Below are 14500 nucleotides of genomic sequence, written 5' to 3'. Positions count from 1 at the left end.
GCATGTTGCGTTTATAAAATGTATTCGCCGGTCCTGTAATTTTAACTAAACGCAAGGTGTATATTTATCAAAGTTAGTGGAAAATTAGATTTATTATGTAATGTGCATTTATCACAATGTAAAGTATTTTTTGAATCGGTAAAAACAAAAACAGAAGGTAGGAACTTTGTTTATTATCTGTTTGGCGAGGACGACTGGAATTCGTCGTAGGACCTAAATAGTTACAGATGGCGTGAAAGAACGTATTTATGAATAACCGTAATAAGAGCCGCTACAGAATATACTAACACAGCATAACCAATTTAAAAGGAAGACAAGACAAGGTAAGGCCAAATTAAGTTTTCAAGAGGTTGTCGTGACAATCACTAGTAATACGTTGAGTTTATCTAGAAGCCAACGATTCCCTCTCTTTATTTGCATCTAAATTTAAAGTCATAATATAAAAACAGACATTGACGACCTTTCATATGTCTTTGCACATCGCTTTAGCGTCGTATCTTTTTGTTAGGTCTTTTAAAACTGCTACTATGGAGGCTCTGCAGAGGAGAATGATTGAGGAGGACATGGTCCAGTACAAGCTCTTCTTGATCCAGCCAAGCAGCTCTTCTTCACAGAAGACTGAGGAACGTCTGACACATCTAGTAGAGGAGATTTTGGCAAAGGTTGCCCCTCTTCTGATACAGTACATCTGGCAGCATCAGCCATTCAACCTCAAGTATCACCCTGAGAAAGGTAGAACCTTTTCAGCACCCCAGAAAGGAAGCAGTTTAGATATGCACATTGTTTGTCTTTACGTGGTTAACACTTGGTACACACACTAATGGCTGGTGTGTATGGATCTCATTCACAGGTGGCATTCCTGCTCACATTGGTGGAAGCACTCAGTTTGGAGACAATGTTGAGGACGAGTGGTTTATCGTTTATCTCCTGCTGCAAATCACAGAGGCTTTCCCTGAGCTTGCAGCAAGGTAATAGTGATCCTGCTCATAGTTTCTAAATATTTATAAACTCAGAGCAGAGTTTGCACAAAATAATAAAACAAAGGTATCAATAAATAAATAAACACTATTAAAATGCTCACCAGTCATTTATGTCTTTGTTTCCAAAATAATTGTTTATATGTGCAGAGTTGAGGATAATGATGGGGAGTTTCTCCTGATTGAAGCAGCAGATTACCTTCCTAAGTGGCTGAATCCAGACACAAGTGAAAACAGGGTGAGTTTTCCACATGACATGGCAGAGTTGACAGTACTGGAAGCACTGTATGTTTCAGCCCAAATAATTCACTGCCTCCCACAGCATACTATGGAGTTATAAACTGATCCCCAGGCAAGCTTTGGTTTCATTTCAGACCTCCCTACTGATACGTTGAAATGTGATTCACAACACAGGGGCTGTATGTCAAAATACTTTTCATTTTAAATAAAAAAAACAGGAATGTTAACTTTAATTATTACTTAAAATGGTTGTCTGTAAAGACTTTCTCATCGGTCAACTGTCAGAGCTTAAAGAAAAAGGCTTATTCCATAATAAATGACTGGCAAGAGCCCTCCAGCCATTAAGGGCATCTACCTCCAGCTGTACCTGCATAAGGCCCACGGCATTATCAAGGATCACAGCCATCCAGCACACCAACTAATCTGCTTGTTTTCCATTAAAGAACAGTCTTTATTATCAACCAAGTGTTTGGTCAAGTGTTAGTCTCATTGTCATCTTCAAGTTTGGACAGTATTATTTCAGAAATGATCTGACACTTTACTGTGCAAGCCAGGTTAAATAATCTCACTGGCACTACTGCTTACTGCGCAATTTCTCATGTGTAGTAACGCTGTATACTGCACGCCTATAATTTTAAGAATGTGTATCCATTTATGAATTCTATTTCTATCTCTAATAGTATTTTAATTTTAAATTTATATTGATTTAGTGTTGTTTATTTATTTTTTAAATCTTGTTAAATTTTTAGATGCTTGGTGACTTTTTTTCCTCATCTTGTTGAGTGTATTTCATTGTAATGTTGACCCTGTGTTAAGCTCGGCTTACAATGCACCCAATTGGATAGAATTACTTATCATCATGCTTCATTTTTGTTTGTTTTCAATTTGACTTTTCCTGATTAAAGTTAATGCTTAAGTGGAATAAACCAAGCCTAGAATGAACAAGCTTGGAAGAAAACATGCAAAAACTACCTGCACAGCCCTTTTAAATTTTGTTTACTTGACACTACCAATTTTTTGCTAAGTGTAGGCTTTTTTGTACCACTCCTTTTCTTTCTCAGGTCTTCCTATACAAGGGAGAGTTGCATATCCTTCCCTGCCCCTCTAAATCCACTTCAGTGGGCTTTTCAAAAGATGTGGTACCCAGTGTGGCACAAGCTCTGGAGCTACTTTACACCCACCCAGAAGTCTGTCGGGCAAGCTCCAAGATTTCTTTAGCACTGAAGAAGAGACTAGAGGGGTAAGAGGGATTCCACATATAATCAATATTCAGTATTCAAAAGCAACATTATGATAAATACTACTGACAAAGTTACTAAAGCATGCGTCAGCTGGCACTCAGCCTATTTCAGTTACATAATTTCCTTAGGGATAAATAGAGCATTCTGATTCTGTGGATTCCAGCTGCATAGAAAGGGAGAGCACTGGCTACATGATATTGGCTATTTAAAACATCAGAATACAGGGTGCTGAATCACTGTTGTGTACTAAAGGAATACGGTTTTGTAACATATTCTTTTTCTTTCCCCTCAGGTATCCAGGGAAGATTAAATCTAGCCTCCACCGTGCCCACTGCTTCATACCTGCAGGTATTGCCACTGTGTTGGCACAGCGACCAGACCTCATTGCACCTGCAGTTTCAGCATTCTACCTGCGGGATCCAGTAGATTTGCAGGCGTGTCGAACCTTCAAGACGTTTCCTCCTGATACACGAGTCCTCACTTTGGTAAATACATCCATGTATATATGTACTTTTTAAAAGGTAATATCTTTGTTCAAAACTGTTCTGTGTTGTTTTATAAATGCTTATTTTATGTACAGGACTGTAATTATTGATTTTTATTTATTTATTTTTTGGGAGGGCGTCTGTTAACCCTAACCTTGAATAAATATTTCCAGGTGACGTTCACCCGGTGCCTGTATGCCCAGCTCCAGCAGCAACAGTTCACCCCAGACCGGAGGAGTGGTTTCACCTTACCTTCTCGTTCTCATTCCGAATACAAGGCTCATGAGCTTGGCATGAAGCTGGTGATTCATTTTACATCTTTGTACTTCATACTGCGTACTTTTAATGCAGATAACAGGGGTTGTTTTATTATGTAAAAGTCGTAATCTTGTGCTTATGCTGTACTCCCAGGCCCACGGCTTTGAGATCCTGTGCTCTAGGTGCAGACTGCCTTCATCAGAGCCTAATGCCCCTGTCAGTTGTAACCCACAGTGGAAAGGCTTTATGGAGAGTTTGAATAGGAATGGCTACTTCCATGTATGTCACTTTGTTTTTTTCATGCATGCACATGGTGAAAGTTGCAATATACCCAGCATTTATCTATTGGAGCCGATTTTAAAAAATGTGTTTGCATTGTTGTCAAATGCAGGGAGAACTGGAAGGTTCAGCACGTTACAGAGAACTTACAAGATCAGCAGAAAACTTCTTCAAACAGTCAGTTGCATCAAAATCAAGGTAAAGACTTAAGCTGTTCACAGTGTGAATATGTATGCCAATGTCATCTAAGCTATCCATTTGAATGAACCTTTTGTGTGTGTCGTCTCAGTGCTTTGTCCCCAGGTGAGGAGGTTCTCCAGCTGCTGCACAGCTGCGAACCATTCAACTTGGAGGAGATGAAGAAAAATGAGTCACAGCTCCCCCAAGAGGACAGTGAGTGAAAATCCTGACTAGAAACTGGCAAAATCTTATTTAAATAATGTGTGAGTGTAAATAATTGTCATTCTTAATACTGAAAGACATTAGTCACATTTGCCGAGTAATCCATGAAGGCACAATGTGAGGATACTTAATTTACACCTCAGTTGAGTGTAATTTTCCTAGCTAGGGTAAGATCATCTGTCTGTCTCTGGAAGATTTGTATGTTACTTGTTAAGCACTGTAACTTTAATATGACCTTGCTAGAAAGTGAGCATTGCCTCTGCCTATCTCAGCCACCTGAGATTCTTCGCCTTGTGCCAGTTTCTTTCAGTGTCTGTCCTTTTGTTATGCTTCCCTCATTCTCTCCATTTTTTCTTACGGCCATTTCCCATAATTAGTTTTTCTCTTTGTCAACCTCCAGGTGATAGCTGGCTGGATATCACAGCTCAGGATTTGGAGCGGCTGTTGCAGGAGAGAAGTGGGGGTAGAGCTGATGTTGGCAGCCAAAACTCAAGTTCCACCAAACAGAAACAGCATGTCGGTGATGCAGAGGAGAGGGGAAAGGAGACAGAGGACAACATAGAGGAAGAGGAAGCTGGTTACAGCCTGGTAGCTATCAGTCAAGGGATGAAGAACTTCCTCAAGGCCATGTCTTCGCATGAAGGCGCAGAACTGCCCTGGTGAGACTAAGTGACTTTGTAATCTTGTTGATTTTTAGTCATATTTAGCCAAAAATCTATCAGATTTCAATATCCATATGGATGTTGTATGAGCATAGTCTTCCCTTAATGGTCTCCCTGAGCTGCAAACTGGAATGTGTATATTCTTCCAAGCCTAATTTATTTAGGCCTACATTGTCATACTGACAGGCTTTTTCATTTCTATTCCAGGAGCAGTGCAACCCAGCCTTTTACTATTGATCCAGACTCAATGGCCAACGCACTGGGAAGACTACTTGGTATGAAACTTGCCAACAGTGAAATATGTGGTATGAACTTGCCACAATTTAAAAAAAAAAATCATTAATGAATTTCTCTTTTTTGTTTTTTCTAGGAGGCAAAGACGAAGAGCTGGATTCAGATGATCTCGATGATTCTGATGACGATAATGATGATGAGGAGGAGGAGGTAGAAGAGAAAGAAGATGGCTTCTGTGGTCAAGCAGCGATGAAAGGAACAGAAACTCTGGACAGTCTCAAAAGATACATGGACCAAATGGATGAGGAGCTGATGAAGACTAATGTAGGACAAAGCTTCAAGCGAACGGTAAACTCTCGTAACACACCTTCCTTTGCTAAGATAAAGCAAATTCAAAAGATATGCGCAGGACACAGGTGTCACCCTGAACCTATCTTTATTGTATCTGCAGAATTACAACAAGGAAGGAGCAAGCAGCGACTCCCCTCACCCTTCTGCCAGAGACGATCTCCCAAGGGATAACAAACTGGAGGAGAAAGAGGAGGAGATCCAGCCCTTAGATGTGGATGTCAATTTGGTCACAAACTTGTTGGAGTCCCTCAGCTGCCAGGCTGGGCTGGCAGGACCAGCTTCCAATCTGCTGCAGAGCTTGGGCATACATCTACCACCCAACTCTGATCCCGCATAAAGGGCAGAAAGTAGAATTGAATAATTTATATGTGTCATTTGACCTATGAGATGTGGGAAGTTAACAGCACAGGAAAGACCAGCAGCAAATAAATAAACACCAGACACAGTGTGCATGTTGGAAACACTGAAATTACTTGTAACAAAGATGAAGTTAATATTAAAAATACCTTAAATTTATCTGTTTGAAATTACAGTTAACTGACAGAGATTTTGCAGCAAATGTGCATTTATATCAGATTAACTGTAAATTTTTAATACCTGTTGCTTTGTGTAATTGTTGCATGCACTTATGGTGGTTTTTGTTCTACTACAAAAAATATTTTTCTAAATAAAGACATTTTTCATTCTTATTTTTAATTAAATTTGTCAGCATAATTCACATTTTCTTAGCATCTTCAAGTGTAATTTTTTAAAAATGCATATAAACATTTTCCAGAAAACTCAAGAATGACTAGAAAACCATTTGGCTTCTAATCAAAACGTGAAATACTCAGTTACAACAAAAAGAACAGCAGCACCAGAGTGAGCATTCAGCTCTTTCCACATGTAAACCCCCTTCTCATCTGGCATCTCTGCAGTCAGATTCATTCAAGGGCAACTTTTGTCTGTCTCTGGTTAAGTATTAATTCAGTTAAGTAAGCGAATTTAAATAGTTGACATCATAAAACAAGTTAGCGATCTGTGCCAACATTCTGTCATTGTCATCCCTCTTCCTCTGAAAGCTATCAGGGTCATATGAGGACTACTTCGAGGAATGTTCAGCACATCCGCTGTTAAGAGCTCTCAGAAATTAATGTCATAAAATTGGAAATGACACATTTATTTTGTTTGTTTATTTGTACATAAGAAAAATGCGGCTTGTTGATAGTTGCTTAATACTTCAGCTTCATGTCTGAAAGAAAAATTGCAATGTTTGACGCCTGACGCTTAACTGTTTCATTAATAAATACCTAGCTTGTAAACTATTTCCTATTAGTGTTACTGATTTAGAAGGTGTGAGCAACAGCACTCATGTTGCTCATGCTGCAGAAAGAGACAAGTAGCTAGGGCATGTATTGTCTTTTAATAACTAATATTAAAAGAATAAGATAAAAACTTGTGACGAGTTACACTTGTGATGACATGTAATTACTAACCGTATATCGTTAGTGTGCCACCATAGCCTGCATTTGATCTTTTATAACTTTGTAATCTGAGTGGATATTGACTGATAAAGCTAGTATCTACATATATAACACTTTGGTTAGAGTCAGTGGAATGCAAGACGACCTACTAAATCTTTTAGTCCTTTACAGAAGCTGAAAAAATGGCTGAACTATGTACCTCGCTGAGTGGAGCAGTGCAGCAGCAAAGGGTGAGACACAAAGAGCAACTACACCGACCAGGAAGCTCAGCACCATTCCCAGCAGGAGAATAGCGAGCAGGTATCCATGGAAGAGCAGATTGCGCCAGTTGGCCTGACTTAACACATGCCAGGGACGCTCTGGGTGCAGAAACCACAGGAGGCCCAACACCCAGCTCTGATTCACCAGCTGTGTATAGTAGATGTCAAAAACAGACGCTTGGGAATCTGGAGGGTGGTGGCGCTCCATCTCAGACACTTTAGCAAGCCAAGTCAGAGACAGGCTGTGCAGGATTAAAGCCAGAGGTCCATATATATACTCCAGTGGCACAATACTTAAGAGACCCTTAGATGCTGCGGACAGACGGAGAGAGAAAACTAATTAGAGTAAATTCTTTCTAATATGTGAAACCCTCATCTGATATCCAAAGTTTTACCTGTGATGATCACAGAGGTCCCACTGATGATGAAAGTCAGAGCAGTGATGTGGCTTGCTGGTGGGGATGCCAGCTTCAAGGCAAAACTAAAGGCCACAGTTACCAGGGGCAGGAGAGGCACCATGAGGATGAAGAGGTTGGAAGATGAGCTGGTGGCTTTGGCCCACATGGTCAGCACTGCTTGAATGCTGCTACAGATAGCAGACGGCAGCAACCTCTCACCCAGGGACCTTGAATAACTTCTTAGATGCACCAGATCCAGGGCATGCAGGAGATTTAAGAATAAGAGAGACACCAGAACCTGAAAAGACAGAATATAAAAAAAATAAACAATTATCTAACTTTAAAAAAGCCTACAGGTGTTTCTGTGAATCACTCATTTTTAATGATAAGTAAACATTTACTTCAATTCATGTGGCTAAGGCATGTTAACACAAACTGTGGAATGTGTGAAGGGTAGTAACGTTTACAGCTGAGACTGAGTGAGTGCCTCTTCATCAGCAATTTGCCTGCTGGGTCATTTTGGGTCATTATTTCGAACTAGTCCTGACAAAAGGGAACAGAGTTCACATCTACTTTAAAAAAATCTATTTTAATTAATATTGTACATCATCATCATCATTTCTGTTTTTGACAGCACACTTAATCATTTCAATGTTGCCACTTTAGAGCCTGTAAAATTCTGATGGATTGCTATCAAACAGGTTAGCAAGTAAATGAATTAACTGTAGAGATATTAAACACTATTACACTAACTAATAGCGAAATAAATGCTTATGTCATTTCATGCTCAAGCAGCTGTAGTTTATTGGGTGGGTAATACATTACAATTAGCCATTCTTTGCACAATAATATTCTACACTCGGGGGCACTTCATTATTACCAGTTCAGCTGGTGGTTAATAAGATCTCAGTCCAATGGAGCACCTTTAGGATGTGGTGAAACAGGATGGGCGTGTGATGTGATCATGTCAATATGAAACAAAATCTCAGAGGACTGTTTCCAGCACCTTGTTGAATCCGTCCAACAAACAATGAATGCAAAAGGTAGTCTAGCCTGGTACTAGCAAGGTGTACCTAATGAAGTGTGAGCATATGCTGTTGACTTTTCACTAACACATCCCGATTTCTGCATGCTTGAATTTATGATAAATATGCTGCCACATGCCTACACATTTACTATTCTTCTGAAGGACCTCAAACAAAAATGCATATAAAGCGGGTCATATGGATAAGAGGTGGACTAAACCCAACTGGTCCTGTGACTCATTTTCAGTTGTTACACGCAATGTTAGCTTGTGGACCATAGTATCATTTAGTCAGTATAGCACCTCTCCTATATATCAGCAGCTGAGGTCAAAGCTGGACACCCAAAAGTTCATTCTACCTTTGTACAGGGTCACACTTGCATCTGAGTTCTTTGGGCAATCATTTGGTTAAACATCTATCCTGCACACGTGTTATCAGCAATAAAGTCCTTCTGTCACTTCCCTCTCCCTCTGCTTTCACCTTTAAACCAGCACAAACAGCAATTACTGATAGAATTTTACTGACCACCGCAGCTGGCGGCACAAATGATTAACAACAATCCAATGATTAAGCTTACATTTTGAAAGACCATTCGAATGTTGGTTATAACTTCCTACTTTTTTCTTTTGCAATATGTAACTTCATTATCAGGATATTTGCCTTGATGTTGGCAAAGCTATTATAAATGCACCTGTAATGAAGCAAAAGCAAATACTTTGCGGTCAAGAAACAGAGCTTTGTGTAAACTAAAAAGCATTTGGCCTCACATGACCTTTTTTCTCACTTATATAAATTACTATAATTTGTAAGAAGGTATTTTTGACCTTATCCTTTCTAATCAGAGTTTGGTCTTGTCCAAAAGAAGAAAATCCAAAAGTTGCAGACACCAACCTGGGCAAAGCTGAGGGCCACAGGATACGGGTAGCGGTACTGAGGGATAAAAATGGAAGCCACAAAGTTTCTGAGTTTGTCGCCCAGTGCATATATCGCCACAACCAGCAGGACCAGACTGGCAACCAGGGGCTTCAGCGCATGATGCGATGAAAGACACCTTACAGCCGATGCATATCTCGTCCTCCATCTCCCTGAACTGTGCACAAGAGATTACATACATAAAACATAAAGTCACACTGATAACAATGAACTTATAAAATGTTTTTTTTCCCTTTTTTTTTCTGAGTTTATTGTTTTAAAAAACTTACATTGGAGGATATATAACCGTGCAATAACCAATGCAAGTTTGCATTTTAAATGCAACTCCTGACTCTTTTAAATAGTTCCCAAGATCCAATATATTAGATTAAATTTACACACACACACACACACACACACACACACACACACACACACACACACATCTTTTATCCAAAAGATGTGTGTGTTTTTTAAATGTATTTATTTTTGTATTTTATTGCAGAATTTCCCACCTGAAGTCCAGTTGTGAAGTCGTGAGTGTAGTGAGGGGAAACGTTATTTCCTCTCACAACAGCCCAGCTTCACTATTTACGGATGATCTCTCAAACAGTGTTCTAAACATGTATTGTAGTCGGGACAATCACATCACAATTACATACACTGTCTGATTGTTTTGTTGTTCCTTTTCAGTTGTTTATGTTTCGTGTGTCATGCCCAATGTCGAAAATCCGTGACACTTATGTCTGCTATTGTAGTTTCCTTGTTAAATTCTACTGATGCCAACAGTGCGTCCCTTTTAGACCAGAATACTCTTTTTCAATAAAACTCGTGTTAATTATGAGTCTGTAAATATACAGCATAATAGTAAAAGTCAACTAAATGATAACATAAAGCGCAGAATAAATATGTATTAAATGTAATAAGACCTCAGTAGGCGCGGAGTATCCTTTAACAGCCTATCAGCAGAACTGAAGCCCGGCCATAAAAAGTGCTGCTCTAAAACTTAAAAAAAAAAAAAGAAAGAAAGAAAAGAAAGAAAGAAAGAAATATAGACAAACTATAGCAAAACACATTTAAAAGGAGCTCAACTGATTTCATTTTCGGGGGAGGAAAAAAAGCGAGAAACGACATTTACTCACCATTTTGTAGTCGTCATAAAGTCATAGTTCATCTTCAACCTCCAAACCATCCATTCCGTCTGTGTTGCTGTCACTTCCATTCATTCCTACAACAGCCAGTAATAATGCGATTATATCAACAATAATAATAATAATAATTCATCCTCGTAACGCACACGTATCCCGTCCGCCTCCCATTGCACTGAAGGGCTTCTGCGCGCTGCGGACATTCACCTGATCTGTTTTCTTTACGGTGGCCAGGTGGACTTCGGCCTCGTCTGTTTGTCTTCCCATGGACCAATTACAGAAGAACAGAGGTTAGACAGCACTTTAAAGTTGATGTAATTAAAAAAGAGGAAATATCTGCGTACTCCAGACAGATGACTCTTTCGACATTTTATTCCACGAAATGCATAAATGCGGAAACCCCAGCGACTTTGGCTTTATGTGGAAATGTATTACTTTTATTTTGGTATTTAAATAAATATAGACTTGTAACTTCATTCATGCAGTTTGCTTGAGGTGAACTATTACCCTTTGCATCTCCTGCTTTGGCAACTGTTTGTGACATTCCTCCCCGGCTTTTCGTTCGCAAACGACCACATGACCGCCTGAGCAAGGGTCACTTTAAATAAACAGACTCATTAAACTGGGAGGATGCCGCTCTGTGTACCCTGCCTCTCAGAGTGTAAGCTACCTGCTGCATTGTGCGCACTGGGGTTCTTATGACTGTATTGCTATAAACACTAATATGTCTTAAACCATAAATATTTTATAGTTTAAATGTCTGAAAACTGCTCACACATTCTTCAATGATTTTCAGCAAAATCATCCTGTTGGTGCTAAATTACTCAAGAGTACACCAGGGGGCAGTCAAACACATCACCTTTTCTCAGTCCACTGTTTCTTTCATAAAAGTAATATAATAGCTGGGTAATTTGTTACTTTTGAAATGAAAACATTACATAAAATATATCCATTATCCCTCCTCTTTCCATGTCCATCATCCCAACCTTGCATCTCTAACTTTGGCCCTAAAGTGCTCATAGTGAGCTGTGCCTCTCATGTACTCATTTCCTTATCTGTCCCGGTCACACCAAGCAAACATCTTCAGCTCTGTCACCTCCAGATCAGCCTCCTGTCTTATTGTCAGCTTCATCATGATAGCAGGCATCACTACCATCTGCACCTTCCCTTTTATGCTTGCTGCCATCCTTCTGTCTCTAATACTTGTCTTCACCCACTCCATGCTGCTTGTAATCGCTTCTTCACCTCTCTTGTGAACTCTTTTGTGATGGTTGACCCCAGGTATCCACCTTCACCACCTCTACTCCTTGCAGCTGTCACACCTGTTTTCTCTCATTCATACACATTCCTTCATTTCCTCTTTGCTTTCCTCCAACTGTCCTGGTTCTCTTCCGTCTACTCTCTACTCTTACTACATATCCCGATGACATCTATGAAGAGTCCACGGAGACTCGTGGAGGACCTCATCTGTCAGCAGGTCCATCACCACAGCAAACAAGGGGACTCAGAGCAGATCCCTGATGCGATTCCACCTCCACCGGGAACCCATCTTCATGGCATGTCTCATCAGCTTTATCCCTCTGTTTTATTATTCTTGAAAACTGGAACTAGTATACTTCTTCGAATCTGGTGAAAAAGTCCATCCCACCTATTACCAAATCTCCACAGGTATGTCATCTGGACCAGCTGCCTTTCCCCTTCATCTTCTTTCTTTCTGCCCTCACTTCCTCCTTACTAATCCTTTTATACACAGTAATGGAAAGAAGAAATGCTGCAATACCACAGTTGACAGACTGTGGTATTGACACGTGACAGAAAATGGTCTCTTTCAGTTAAAGTTTGTGTTCTAGCTGTAATTCTTATGATAATTATTGATCTGTAAATGTGGAAATGCACTGCATGTGGGAAAAAAGAAGACATCAGGAAAAACTTTAAATTAAATAATAAACAAAAAAGAGTTTGATGTTTGAAATACTTAAATGCAGACAACCTAACAAACAAGGGTTTGTATCAGGTTGTCTGTGTCATGCAACAAAAAAGGCAATAAAACGTCACAAACCAGCTGCAATTGGTTTAATTAAGTTTGCTCAGCTGACACATAACCATAAAGAGACAAACTTCAAAGGCTAGTGATAAAATGCAAAACTGGATATGCAAATAAGCACTGACTAGGGTCAACAAAATGCAATCTCTGGAGGTTCTTGACAGTAAATACTGAGGGGGAAGTGGGAGCATCTTCAAAACACAACAAAGGCTGAGACGTGGAGAGGCAGTGGCTGAGGTGAAAGTGAAGAGGGAGGAGAGGTGATGACATGGCTAATGGTACAACAGAGGGTAATATCAAAACATACAAAACAATTCAAAATTACGGAGCCCCTCTGATGACATGGTCCAAAAAATAAATAAATTGTGGCCACAAAATACTACTTCGCGGGCACGAAATGGGTATAACGTGCCCACGAAATACTTATTTGTGCCCACGAAATACTATGTCGAGGGCACGAAATAGGTATAATGTGCGCACGAAATGCTAATTTGTGGGCACGAAACACTTGACCGATAACCGTGATCCTTCCCAGGCTCTTGCAGTTGGTTGACAATAAAATCTATCCCGGCGTCCAGGTCATACTTATGTCTGTAAAGCAATAAGTAGCGAGAGCGAGAGCCAACCTGTCCCGTGGCATCAGGAAAGCGAAACAGGACTACACACACAAGATAACCTCCCACTTCAATGATAGCAAGGACGCACGAAGCCTATGGCAAGGCATCCAGGCTATTACAGACTACAAGCCTGCAGCGCGTAGCTGTGAGAGCGACACCACTCTGCTCAACAACCTGAACAGCTTCTTTGCACGATTTGAAGCACAGAACAACACACGCCCACAGAAAACACCACCACCTCCACATGACCAGCCTCTGTGCCTGTCTGCTGCCAGTGTGAAGAGGACACTCATCACCATCAACGCCCGGAAAGCAGCGGGTCCAGATAACATCCCTGGTAGTGTGCTGAAAGACTGCGCAGAGGAGCTGAAGGATGTCTTCACAGACATCTTTAACATCTCCCTGAGGCAAGCCACTGTCCCATCATGCTTCAAGACTGCCACCATCATACCTGTGCCAAAGAAACCATCCCCAGCCTGTTTCAACGACTACCGCCCGTGGCACAGACACCCATTATTATGAAGTGCTTTGAACGACTAGTCATGTCACACATCAAATCCACCCTGCCTCCCACCCTGGACCCATACCAGTTCGCATACAGAGCGAAAGCGATCCACAGAAGATGCAATCTGCTCTGCCTCCACCCAGCCCTAACTCACCTGGACAAGAAAGACTCATATGTGAGAATGCTATTCATAGACTTCAGCTCAGCATTCAACACCATAATACCACAACAACTCATCTGTAAACTGGACAGACTGGGCCTCAGCACCTCCCTCTGCAACTGGCTGCTGGATTTCCTCAGCCAGAGGCCTCAAGCGGTGCGTGTGGGCAACAAGGTCTCAAACAGCATCACCCTGAGCACGGGGCTCCACAAGGCTGTGTGCTCAGTCCTCTGCTCTTCACCCTGCTGACACATGACTGCACACCAACCTACAGCTCCAACCACCTTGTGAAGTTTGCGGACGACACAACGCTGGTGGGGCTCATCACCAAGGGCGATGAGACTCACTACAGGAAAGAGGTTGAGCTCCTGACCACGTGGTGCAGAGACAACAACTTCCTGCTAAATGTTAGCAAGACCAAGGAGGTTATTGTCAACTTCCAGAGAGGCCACACCTGTCACCCCCATTGACCATCGACGGCGCTGCGGTGGAGAGGGTGAGCAGCACCAAGTTCCTGGGGTGCACATCAGTGAGGACCTCTCCTGGACCACCAACACAGCATCACTGGCCAAGAAAGCACAACAGCGCCTCTACTTCCTGCGCAAACTCAAGCGGGCAAGTGCTCCACCACCCATCCTGACCACATTCTACAGAGGAACCATTGAAAGCATCCTTTCCATCTGCATCACTGTGTGGGGCGGTAGCTGCACTGACTATAACAGAAAAGCTCTACAGCGCATTGTGAGAACAGCTGAGAGGATAGTTGGTGTACCACTCCCCTCCCTGCAAGACATCTACACCACTCGCCTTACCCGCAAAGCCATCACAATTGTCAACGA

General features: G+C 41.2%; 2 protein-coding genes across 4 annotated transcripts; one reads left to right on the top strand and one right to left on the bottom strand.

Moving 5' to 3' along the window:
- Positions 1–17: 17 nt before the first annotated feature.
- Positions 18–5825, top strand: ecd (ecdysoneless homolog (Drosophila)). Of its 2 annotated transcripts, none has more exons than XM_031742209.2 (14): positions 18–323; positions 509–732; positions 851–968; positions 1128–1215; positions 2279–2457; positions 2751–2943; positions 3117–3245; positions 3355–3480; positions 3593–3678; positions 3770–3873; positions 4283–4541; positions 4752–4819; positions 4915–5126; positions 5230–5825. In XM_031742209.2, exons 2-14 carry the CDS (start codon positions 528–530, stop codon positions 5464–5466), a joined length of 2004 nt encoding a protein of 667 aa, XP_031598069.1. In that variant the 5' UTR covers positions 18–323; positions 509–527; the 3' UTR covers positions 5467–5825. The 2 variants fall into 2 exon arrangements, with proteins under 2 accessions (XP_031598069.1, XP_031598068.1); XM_031742208.2 differs by having other exon boundaries at positions 490–732.
- si:ch211-248a14.8 lies at positions 5319–10571 on the bottom strand. 2 transcript variants are annotated; one of them, XM_031742211.2, is made up of 5 exons: positions 10330–10571; positions 9167–9365; positions 7248–7548; positions 6792–7164; positions 5319–5452 (listed from the first exon to the last, which is right to left on the bottom strand). In XM_031742211.2, exons 1-5 carry the CDS (start codon positions 10407–10409, stop codon positions 5440–5442), a joined length of 966 nt encoding a protein of 321 aa, XP_031598071.1. In that variant the 5' UTR covers positions 10410–10571; the 3' UTR covers positions 5319–5439. The 2 variants fall into 2 exon arrangements, with proteins under 2 accessions (XP_031598071.1, XP_031598070.1); XM_031742210.2 differs by lacking the exon at positions 5319–5452 and having other exon boundaries at positions 5803–7164; positions 10330–10570.
- Positions 10572–14500: the final 3929 nt, after the last annotated feature.

Source organism: Oreochromis aureus, linkage group 13, assembly GCF_013358895.1.
Source record: "Oreochromis aureus strain Israel breed Guangdong linkage group 13, ZZ_aureus, whole genome shotgun sequence".
In the NCBI taxonomy this organism is placed as follows: domain Eukaryota; kingdom Metazoa; phylum Chordata; class Actinopteri; order Cichliformes; family Cichlidae; genus Oreochromis; species Oreochromis aureus.
Note: the sequence above shows the minus strand (reverse complement) of the source record. Positions and strands in the feature narration are given on the sequence as shown.

Excerpts from the sequence above, each read along its gene's own strand:
- ecd (XM_031742209.2), top strand. The coding sequence starts at position 528 with ATGGAGGCTCTGCAGAGGAGAATGATTGAGGAGGACATGGTCCAGTAC. Across the intron at positions 3,246-3,354 it reads ATGAGCTTGGCATGAAGCTG|GCCCACGGCTTTGAGATCCT; the intron begins GTGATTCATTTT and ends CTGTACTCCCAG. Across the intron at positions 3,679-3,769 it reads TCAGTTGCATCAAAATCAAG|TGCTTTGTCCCCAGGTGAGG; the intron begins GTAAAGACTTAA and ends GTGTCGTCTCAG.
- si:ch211-248a14.8 (XM_031742210.2), bottom strand. The coding sequence starts at position 10,409 with ATGGAAGTGACAGCAACACAGACGGAATGGATGGTTTGGAGGTTGAAG. Across the intron at positions 9,366-10,329 it reads TTTATGACGACTACAAAATG|TTCAGGGAGATGGAGGACGA; the intron begins GTGAGTAAATGT and ends TCTTGTGCACAG. Across the intron at positions 7,165-7,247 it reads GACCTCTGTGATCATCACAG|CATCTAAGGGTCTCTTAAGT; the intron begins GTAAAACTTTGG and ends GTCTGTCCGCAG.